Here is a 10,600-nt window from a genome sequence, read left to right on the forward strand (position 1 = left end):
AAAGGATTTTATTTCTCTACTACCTTTGTGGAGGGCAATTCTAGATTGGAAAAATGTTGCTTTTTGACAGTGCTCGTTTGCACCTGCTCCAGGATGGGATGTGCCCACTCCCCGCTCATGCTGATCTGAGACACTCTTTTCTGCACTCAGATTTCTCTCCCTTCACCGGCACGAGTCTGAGGACCACTCTGCATGCTAAGTCACTTCAGTCGTGTCCGACTCTTTGCAACCCTATGGACCACTCTACTCTGGCTGTAACTTCCCTCCTCCTGCAGGCTTGGGCCACCTCCCAGCACCGCGGCCCTTAGGCAACCTGTCCCTTTAAGAGCTCCCCTGACCCCGCCTCCAGCTCCACCCTCAGGCCCAGCGGCAGGACTTCCCTTAAAGCCTGGGCTCCATCTTTCTGGCTAGCTGTGTACTGAGGCTGTTCCGGAGCCTTGAGGGGCCCCTGGGTACCAGGCAGAGGCACAAGTGGGCTGTGACAGGTGCCTGTGGGACGTGGAACCACTGTTAGGGGGCTCAGGGCTTGTGGGGGGGTGGGGGGTGGCGGGGAAGGGACACGATGCTGGGACAGGGTGGATCCTGGACCGAGCAGAGCCTCTTGGGAGTAGACCAGACCTGTTATCAGTTAAGTAACTGCTCTGAGCCAGGTGCTCTGCCATGGCCTCCGTGCTCCTTCTCAGGGGTATCATTATTTCCATTTTACAGATGGGGCAAGGGTACAGGGCTCAAAGCAGCTGACTGAGTGCCCCAGGGCCAGACAGCTAACCAGGGGCAGAGCCAGGATCCGAAGTCAGGTCAGTGTGACCCCAAAGCCTTGCCGTTGTCTCCTCCACATCACGCGCCTGACAGGAGTCCAGGCTTCTTCCCCAACTTCCCTTTAAACTTGATTTTCCTGTGCTGGGCAGAGTGAGGGGAGGAAATGGGTTTCCCCTCCTCCATGCAGTACCAGTACTTGGAGGCCTTCCTCCTTCCAGGAGCTGCTTGGAGATGCTGCTGCTGCTGCTGACCCTGTTGCTGCTGCTGCCACTGGCCGTGCTCCTGTGGCGGCCACGGTCCCGGGATGCCAGGCGGTCCTGGCTTGTCCGCCTCCAGCACTGTGTGACGTGGGGGGCTCTGCGCTGGGCAGCCGCCTGGCAGCAGAAGAGACTAGCGCAGAGCACGTTGCACGCGGGCCAGAGCCAGCAGCAGGCCCTGAGGCGTTGTCTGCGCGGAGCCCAGGGTCCCCGCTGTCCCCTCAGAGGGAGCACAGGTGTGTTTCCCAGGGTCTGGGGAAGTGGCCCAAAGAGAAGGAAACCCCACAGGAGAGTCAGATTCCAGAACCCAAAGACCACGCTTTCCCCTTCTACTGCCAGCACAGAGAGAGGTCTGACCCAGAGAACCTACTGAGGCCCGATTGTTCAAAATGAATTTTGCCATCCTGGACCCTGATAGCCTCTCTCCCCTCAGGCCTGTTCTGGATTCCTTCCCTGAGGGTCTCATCAGTCTGGTTTGAACCCTTGGGAAACTCTGTGGCTTCATGGGGATTTTATGATGTCTTTGGGGCTACAGATATAAGCACCTTCCGGAATCATCTCCCTCTGACCAAAGCCAGCCAGGCCCAGGAGGAAGAAAGTGGCGGGCAGCCCTTGTCCCCCACCTCAAACTGGTACCATGGCGAGGCCTCTCTGCAGGTAAATGGGGAAGGCTGGAACCTAACCCCATCCCTAAGGTCCCTAAGTGGAGCCAAAGCCTCCCATCAGGATGGGAAAAAAGCAAACAGCAACAACAGCAACAAAAACCTCAAAACAAAACTGGGGGACTTCCATGATGGTCCAGTGGTTAAGACCCCGCTTTCAGTGCAGAGGGTGCAGGTTCGATCCCTGGTGACCAAAAAATAAAAGTATATCTTGGGGCTCAGGGTCTGGCTCAGGCCCAGGGCCAACACTGTCTCTTTTCTCCCTCCAGGCCACCTTGCTGGGTCTGGCAGCCCTAAACAAGGCCTACCCGGAAGTGCTGGCTCCAGGAGGCACGGCTCGTGTAACTGCTTCCTCCCCTTGGCCCTACCCCCTCCCCTGGCCTTGGCATGCCCTGGGCCAAGTGAGCCCCACTGGAGCCAAGGACCCAAGGGTCCTTCTCCTGGAGGCACTGAGGTCCCCAGGGCTGCGGGCTCTGGAAGCTGGGACGGCAGCAGAGCTCCTAGATGTCTTCTTGGACCTGGAGGCCCATGGGGAAGAGCTGGCTGAGGCCATCGCTGCTGGGAACCCAGGAGCACCTCTCCCCAGACGGGCAGCCAAGCTGCGGGAAGCCCTGGAGCAGGGAACCCGAGGACTGGCCCTTCGGCTCTGGCCGAAACTGCAGGTGGTGGTGACTCTGGACGCAGGAGGCCAGGCTGAGGCTGTGGCCGCCCTGGGGGCCTTGTGGTGCCAAGGGCTCACCTTCTTCTCACCCGCTTACGCTGCTTCTGGAGGTCAGCAAGACTCAAGGGTGGTGAGGGGCACACAGCTAGCTGCCAAGTTGTCGTTGTTGAGTTGCTAAATTGTGTTCAACTTTTTGTGACCCCATGAACTGCAGCAAGCCCCATAGTCATCTCATTGATTCCTCCCCAACACCAGCTCCATTTTACAGATGAAAAAACTGAGGCTCAGAGAGGTTAAGTGACTTACACAGATTTATACCACACCAGCATTTTCTTCAGGTCCATCACCTCCAGAACCACTGCCTCTTCCCAGTTAGGGCCTTAGAAGCAGAGGACTGAGCCTGGGGGAGCCGGGAAGGATGGAGTGGAGGGGCAGCAGGGGGATCAGATGCGCAGAGGGTTGGGGCCTGGGCAATTGTCTAGCAAATGAAGAGGCTGCTTGCTCCCCACAGGGGTGTTGGGCCTGAGTCTGTGGCCAGAGCAGCCCCATGGCCTGTACCTTCTGCCCCCTGGAGCCCCCTTTATTGAGCTGCTCCCACTCAAGGAAGGAACTTGGGAAGAGGCTACCCCCACTGTCCTGCTGGCTGAGGCCCAGAAGGGCAAGGAATACGAGCTGGTGTTGACCAACCACGCCAGCCTCACCAGGTGAGCATCTGCCTGCCCACCTCTCCCCAACCGCTGCCTCAGGGAGCCTGAACCCGATTAACAGGCCATGCGCATGCTGTTGAAGTTAATGGGCCCTTGGGCCTGACCTCATCCCCACTCCCCATCAGGTGCCGGCTCGGTGATGTGGTACAGGTAGCGGGTGACTACAATCAGTGTCCGGTCGTCAAATTCATCTGCAGGTAAGTCACCCCCCAGGTCACTGAGGGACCATGCTCGTGCCCTGGGTTCCTCTGCCTCCTGCTTCCTTCTCCCCAGGCTGGGCCAGACCCTGAGCGTTCGAGGCGAAGACGCTGGTGAGCACGTGTTCTCTGAGGCCCTGGGCCGGGCCGTGGGGCAGTGGCCGGGGGCCAAGCTGTTGGACCATGGCTGGGTGGAGAGCAGGATTCTGGGTAAGCTTTTCTACTGGCTGACTATCCCTCACCCATACCCACCCCGCTGGGAGACCTCTAGAAAGGAGGAAAGACCCAGCCTTTTGTGCTGCTCCTAACAAAAGTCCCTCCGCATATCTAACCCCCATCTGCCTGCTGCAGTCTCTACCCATTTCTTGTCCGTTGACCCCACTCCTTGCCAAGAAACTCCTTCTCTCCCCTATGAACCTTGGAGTAGGGGCAGTGGGCTTGAGCTTTCGAAGATGCCCCATTCACAAAACGTGTGTCTGTAATAGGCAGTTTGTCCACAGATTCCTCTGAGGGCTCCGCTCCCCACTATGAGGTATTTGTGGCACTGAAGGGGCTGAGGAACTTGTCAGAGGAAAATCGAGACAAGGTAAACCGGAGACAGAGACAAACTGAATGTCCCCTCCACTCTGCACACTGCCCCGTGTGTCATGGGGAGGTGGGGGAGGGGAGGAGAACCTCCCTGGAGCTCTGGGAAGGGAGGGTTGAATCCCACAGACACACATGTACACATGAAACTTCTAGCCACGCACAACCTGGGCACAGCTGTGCGCGCCTCCCCCACACACCGCCCAGCCCCACACCAGCCTCACTTGAGCCGTTCTGTTCCCAGCTTGACCACTGCCTTCAGGAAACCTCCGCTCGCTACAAGGACCTGCGGTTCCGGGGCAGCATGGGCCCCGCCCAAGTCCACCTGGTGGGGCAGGGGGCCTTCAGGGAACTGCGGGCAGCCCTCGCTGCCTGCCCCTCGGCCCCTTTCCCTCCGGAGATGCCCCGGGTTCTCAGGCACAGGTCCCTGGCCCAGTGCCTGCAGAGGAGGGTGGTGTCCTGAGCTGAGGCCTGCCCCGGCCCCGTTCACCCCCATGGGCTGCCTCGCTCTTTCCTCTGGAGCCTCTCTGGATGTGGAGCCCTTGGCCAGGGTCTTCATGTGTCAGCTGACAGCTGCCCATGAGAGCTGCTGCCCTTAGGGAGGCCCGACCTGGTCAGGCCGAGGAGTTGACTTCAAGGACAGAGCAGACACCAGCAGCACCCTGCCTGGAGCCCCCAGCCCACCCTAGAGGACACGGGAGTTCCAATCCATGCTGGCAATGCCTGTGTTTCTTAGCCTGTGCACCAGGCAGGCTGGAAGTGTTGAAAGTTCAGGCTCCCAGGAGTGACTCCCGGTTGGCACGGAGCAGGGGCTGGTGACCGCAGACTTCAGCTTTGTCATCCTTCAGTAGAACAACTCTGAAGTGTATTCTGTAGCATCTGCCTCCGAGGGTCCCCACCAGTTGCCCACAGTGGTAACACTCTCATTAACACGGTTCTTACTGGTTTTCTTCCTGTCTCTCCTGTCCCTCCTCCCACGTGCTTTCTAGGGTCACCTGCCAAATAAACTTCTTACACCCAGAATCTTGGCTTGGGGTCTGCTTTTGGGGAAACCAGGGACCCCATTCGCTCTGCTCCTGCTGCAGACTGGATTGCCCTCTCCGCTTCAGTTCTGGACACCAGGGCTTTCCCTGTAACTTCTGCTCGAAACTGGGGTGGGCCCTGAGTGTGTGCCCTTGGAGACCTGGGGGACCCCTACCACAGCCTAGGTCAACCTAGGAGACACTGAACCACCCCGCCCCAACCTCTCCCCATCCCAAGCCTTCCCTAAGTGCAGAGGGGCTGCTCCCCTTGCCCAGGCTTAGCACAAGTCTCCCTTCCTGGCCCAAAACCCACAAATCACTTCCATGGGCAAGACCTATACTGCAAATATAAAGAATCACAGCAGGAAGCAGCCCCAGAGACCATCTGGGTTGACTGTCCATCTTACCAAAGGGGAAACGGGCTGGCCTTCAGTTTCAGCAGGGTCGTGAGTCTTGTCCAGACCTCGCAGTGCCTCCTAAATAACGTGGCACCTAATCCCAATCAGCTGCCAAGCCTCAGATTCTTTGTTCATTTGTTTGTTTTAATATTTATTTATTTATTTGTCTGGGCCGGGTCTTAGTTGCAGCATGTGGGGTCTAGTTCCCTGAGCAGGGACTGAACCTGGGGCCCCATGCATTGGGAGCACAGTTTAGTCACTGGACCACCAGGGAAGTTCAAGCCTCAGATTCTGACTCTGAATTACTACTTCTGAATCAGTTCAGTTCAGTTTGGTCGCTCAGTTGTGTCCAACTCTTTGCAACCCCATGGACTGCAGCGTACCAGGCTTCCATGTCCATCACCAACTCCTGGAACTTGCTCAAACTCATATCTATCGAGTCGGTGATGCCATCCAACTATCTCATCTTCTGTCGTCCCCTTCTCCTCCTGTCTTCAATCTTTCCCAGCATCAGGGTATTTTCCAGTGAGTCAGTTCTTCCCATCAGGTGGCCAAAGTATTGGAGTTTCAGCTTCAGCATCAGTCCTTCCAATGAATATTCAGGACTGATTTCCTTTAGGAGGGACTGGTTGGATCTCCTTGCAGTCCAAGGGACTCTCAAGAGTCTTCTCCAACACCACAGTTCAAAAGCATCAATTCTTCAGCTCAGCTTTCTTTATGATCCAACTCTCACATCCATACATGACTACTGAAAAAACCATAGCTTTGACTAGATGGACCTTTGTTGGCAAAGTAATGTCTCTGCTTTTTAATACGCTGTCTAGGTTTGTCATAGCTTTTCTTCCAAGGAACAAGCATCTTTTAATTTCATGGCTGCAGTCACCATCTGTAGTGATTTTGGAGCCCAAGAAAATTAAGTGTCACTGTTTTCATTATTTCCCCATCTATTTGCCATGAAGTGATGGGACTGGATGCCATGATCTTAGTGTTTTGAATGTTGAGTTTAAGCCAGCTTTTTCACTCTCCTCTTTCACTTTCAAGAGGCTTGTTAGTTCCTCTTTGTTTTCTGCCATAAGGGTAGTGTTATCTGCATATCTGGGATTATTAATATTTCTCCAGGCAATCTTGATTCCAGCTTGTGCTTCATCTAGCCTGGCATTTTGCATGATGTATTCTGCATAGAAATTAAATAAGCAGAGTGACCATATACAGCCTTGACGTACTCCTTTCCTAATGTGGAACCAGTCTGTTGTTCCATGTCCAGTTCTAACTGTTGTTTCTTGACCTGCATACACATTTCTCAGGAGGCAGGTAAGGTGGTCTGGTATTCTCATCTCTTTAAGAATTTTCCACTTCTGGATTCCACACCCCAAATCCAGCCCTCTGCCCCCACCTGCCTGGCCCCTACCTCAGCCCATGACTCCTTACTGCTAAAATCCTCCCATAGCCACCCCCTCCCAGCACCTGTACAATCAAGACTAATCAGCTTAGCTGATAAGACCCTTTGACCCACTCTGACCTCACTTACCTGTCCAGCCACATCTCTCTTCTAAGAGAAGTTGTGATTAGTGGACCACACCCTGCTTCTTGAATGAGTATAACACGGTCACCTCTAGGTCTCTGCTCAGGCTGTCCCTTCTGGGGAAAGCCTTCTCTCCTAAGCTTACTTGATGGAAACTGACTTTTCACGGAAGGCTTTTGCAGAGTCCTCTCTTCATTGAGCTATACTTTTGCTGAGTCACTTCCCAGCATAACTGGGCCAGGGCTTCCCTGGTGGTCCAGTGATTAAGAATCTGTCTGCCAATGCAGGGGACATGGGTTCAATCCCTAGTGCAGGAAGATTTCACATGAAGCAGAGCAACTAACCCCATGAACCACAACTACTGAGCCTGCAAGTTGCAGCTACTGAAACCCACATGCCTAGAGCCAATGCTCTGCAACAAGAGAAGTCACCAAAATGAGAAGCCCAAGCACTGCAACAGAGAGACAAAGAGTAGTCCACCGTCCAGCACCCACCTATAGAAAGCCCGTGCGAAGCAATGAAGACCCAGTGCAGCCTATGCGTGCTTACTTAGTCAGTCGTGTCTGACTCTTTGCAACCCCACGAACTGTAGTCCGCCAGGCTCCTCTGGCCATGGAATTTTCCAGGCAAGAATACTGGAGTGGGTTGTTGCCACTTCCTACTCCTGGGTTGGGGGGATGTTCCCGACCCAGGGATCCAACCCATGTCTCCTGCATTGGCAGGCAGATTCTTTGCCACAGTGCCACCTGGGAAGCCCCAGTGCAGCCAATAAATTAATAATAATAATAAATTATGTTTTTTTTTAAAAGAAAACCAGGCAATGTCCTATGCACTCTGTCGCTCCAGTGCCCAGAGCGGAGCCTGGCACGGAACCGGTGCTCAGTAGACAGTGCCCTAGATAAGAGAAACTCCAGCCTAGAGATGGCACGTGTCCTTCTCCCCATGGTGGCTCTCCTCCTGCCAATGGTGGGATGGGACTCAATCCATCCCGTTGAGGCAGCCCAACCAGGTAGAAAGCTGGGGAGATGGAAGGATAACATCAGTTTTGGCTGGTGTCCTCCCACTGCCCAGGAGTGGCTTTTCAAGGTTCTCCATCTTGGAGGTTGGTGGAAGGGGCAGAAGGAAGAAGAGCCAGAGAGGAGGGAAAGTCAGCTAAAACACCTTTTCCACAGAGGAAGAAGGCCCTGAAGCATAAAGGCCCCAGGGGTACAGACAGGAGCAGGGGAGAGAGGCTGTTGCCTGGCTGCCCTCCCCCAGACACACATATCCTATGGAGGGTGGGTCTCACGACTGCTTCCTTTCCTGCCCTTAATTAGCAGCTCCCCCTATGCACTGTCCCACGCCAGCCCCCAGGCAAGACCTCTTTTGTGCTCCCAGATTCCTAGGAGCAAGGTGGCCTCATTAGTGCCTGGAGACCGCCCCATCTCCAGGGAGCAGGCAGACAGACAAGGTGGGGGACCAGAGGCACAGAGATCCAACTCAAGACTCTGATCGCCTTGGCGGTCATTCCTGGGGCCCAGCCTGGAGACGGCACTCCTGCGGGAGGCTAATCTTAGACTTGCCTTTGTCTGTTCCCGGAGTAGATGCAAGCACCCATCTCTCCCCCTTTCCCGTCTACCACCTCTGAGCACTATAAACCCCAGGCTCCTGCTAGTGAGTTGCAGTTGACAGCCTCAAAGTTCCTGGCTATTCGGACCACTGCAGATGACACCTTTCCCGGCTACCCAACTCTGAGCTCCAGACACCATGAATCCTTCCTCTACAAAGGTAAAGACCCAGGGATGGAGGGGTGACTTAGGGGCAATGAGACAGGGGACAGTGAGAATGCTTGCTCGGGGAGCTAGAAGGAAGGTTGAAAGTGTCTTTAAACTATATGGGTTCTGAAGCAGGATGCAGGGTGGACCCTTGACAGAGAATCTGCCTTAGCTAACACTGGACTATGCCCTGTTCTCCTAAGAGTTCATGTTTATCGAGCTTTTACTATGTATCAGGTGCAATTTGCACCTGTCATCTTATCTCATCCTCCCAGCAACCCTGCACAGTAGGAATTACTTAATACCCAGTTTACAAGTGAGGACGTTGTGCCCCATGAAAGGATAGGAAACGGGTCCAAACCCACAGAATCGTTTCCCCTACAAGGGAGCAGGCAGTCAAAACAACAATCTGGATCCTGCCAGTCCTTGATTTTCCAGTGTTTGCCCTCTATGGGGAGGAGGAGCGGATAAATGGGGCTTCTGTTTCCCTGAGCCAAGTCTCCATAAACTTCTGGGGCAGATTCAGACATGCCTGTTTCAAATGGAATGGTCAGCGCTCTAATGAGGCTAACAAGGGACTAACGGCACCCAGAGGAGAGAGAGATTCATTCTGCCCAGGGGGGTTTCAAAGAGGTTACTGGAGGAGATGCTCTGCTGGATCTTAAGGTCAGTCAGTCAGTTCAGTCGCTCAGTCGTCTCAGACAGCCCTTCAGACAGCTTTGAACCGAGGCAGGAAAGCCAGGCGACAGCGAGTGAGAAGCGCCGGCCACGAGGGGGCGCGGAGCCAGCTGGGCAGGACCTGGACGTAGGGGCTGGCATGCGGGCGACCCTCAGCGCCCGGTCTCCGCTTTCCTTAGGTCTCCTGGGCCACCGTGACGCTGCTGCTCCTGCTACTGTTGCTGCCCCCCGCGCTGCTGTCACCTGGGGCGGCCGCGCAGCCCCTGCCCGACTGCTGCCGTCAGAAGACGTGCTCCTGCCGCCTCTACGAGCTGCTGCACGGCGCGGGCAATCACGCGGCCGGCATCCTCACTCTGGGCAAGCGGCGGCCAGGGCCCCCGGGTCTCCAGGGCCGGCTGCAGCGCCTCCTGCAGGCCAGCGGCAACCACGCGGCAGGCATCCTGACCATGGGCCGCCGCGCAGGCGCAGAGCCAGCGCTGCGCCCCTGCTCCGGCAGCCGGTGTCCCTCTGACGCCGCCTCGTCCGTGGCTCCTGGGGGACGGTCCGGGGTGTGAGCTCTCGCTCGGATCCAGTCCTGGCCCTACCCTGGCCCCTCCCTCACCCCCGCAGGGGTAAAAAAAAAAAAAAAAAAAAAGTGTTAGCTCGCAGGAAAAAGGGGAATAAAGTCTCCCTCTCTTAGTGTGGCTGCTCTCTGTCCCTGTGCGGTCGCGTCCCGCCCTCCAGGGGGCGTGAGAGTCTTTCGAACCGTAAAGAGCCGGAAAACCTGGAGTTCGGTTTGGGAGTCTTTGAACCACTCTCGGGTGGGCGCTCTTAGGGCAAGAAACTATGCAAGGCCCTGGAGAGCGGTGAGAACCGCATATGTGAGTGATAGGAGGGGAGAATGGGGGCAGACACGGTCCTCGGTGCTCCACCAGTCATTCTGAATCGCCAGGCCTTTCCTGAGAAACGCGGAGGAAAATGCAAGCAGAGGAGCGAGATGCGGCTGGGAAGCAGGGAGCCGCGCCCGCCGAAAAGGCAGGGAATATAAGGTTCAACAGGAATCTTCCAGAGGGCTACAGTGTGGGATAGGGCGTTTGGGGGAGCGGTGAGGCACTGAAGGGGAGGCATTTAGGCTTGTGCAGCCCAGATTGTGAAAGCCCTCACAGATCATCAGGCTTTGCACTTTATTCTGTAGGTAGCTGAGAGTCAGAAGTTCTTAAGCAGGGATGAGGCAAGATTTTTCCAGCAATTTCAACGGAACACACCTGTGACAAGTTGAATTGTGCAACCCCTTCCCCTTCCTCATTTACATTTGAAGTCCTAACCCCCAGCACTTCAGAACATGACCTTATTTGGAAATAGTCTTTGTGGATGAAATTAGTTAAAATTCAGTCATACTGAAAAAAAAAAAAATCTATC

The 10,600-nt window shown here is 55.3% G+C and overlaps 2 protein-coding genes across 2 annotated transcripts; both read left to right on the forward strand.

Moving 5' to 3' along the window:
* Positions 1–365: 365 nt before the first annotated feature.
* On the forward strand, positions 366–4,849 carry GHDC (GH3 domain containing). The gene is made up of 10 exons (XM_055579906.1): positions 366–485; positions 709–797; positions 978–1,252; positions 1,552–1,673; positions 1,948–2,449; positions 2,851–3,043; positions 3,172–3,243; positions 3,320–3,453; positions 3,744–3,829; positions 4,073–4,849. Exons 3-10 carry the CDS (start codon positions 991–993, stop codon positions 4,289–4,291), a joined length of 1,590 nt encoding a protein of 529 aa, XP_055435881.1. The 5' UTR covers positions 366–485; positions 709–797; positions 978–990; the 3' UTR covers positions 4,292–4,849.
* A 3,667-nt stretch (positions 4,850–8,516) lies between these two features.
* HCRT (hypocretin neuropeptide precursor) lies at positions 8,517–9,787 on the forward strand. The gene is made up of 2 exons (XM_055579609.1): positions 8,517–8,537; positions 9,382–9,787. The coding sequence occupies exons 1-2, from the start codon at positions 8,517–8,519 to the stop codon at positions 9,754–9,756; spliced, it is 396 nt and encodes a 131-aa protein (XP_055435584.1). The 3' UTR covers positions 9,757–9,787.
* The last annotated feature ends 813 nt before the right edge of the window (positions 9,788–10,600 follow it).

The sequence above is a fragment of the Bubalus kerabau genome, chromosome 4 (assembly GCF_029407905.1).
Source record: "Bubalus kerabau isolate K-KA32 ecotype Philippines breed swamp buffalo chromosome 4, PCC_UOA_SB_1v2, whole genome shotgun sequence".
NCBI lineage: Eukaryota > Metazoa > Chordata > Mammalia > Artiodactyla > Bovidae > Bubalus > Bubalus kerabau.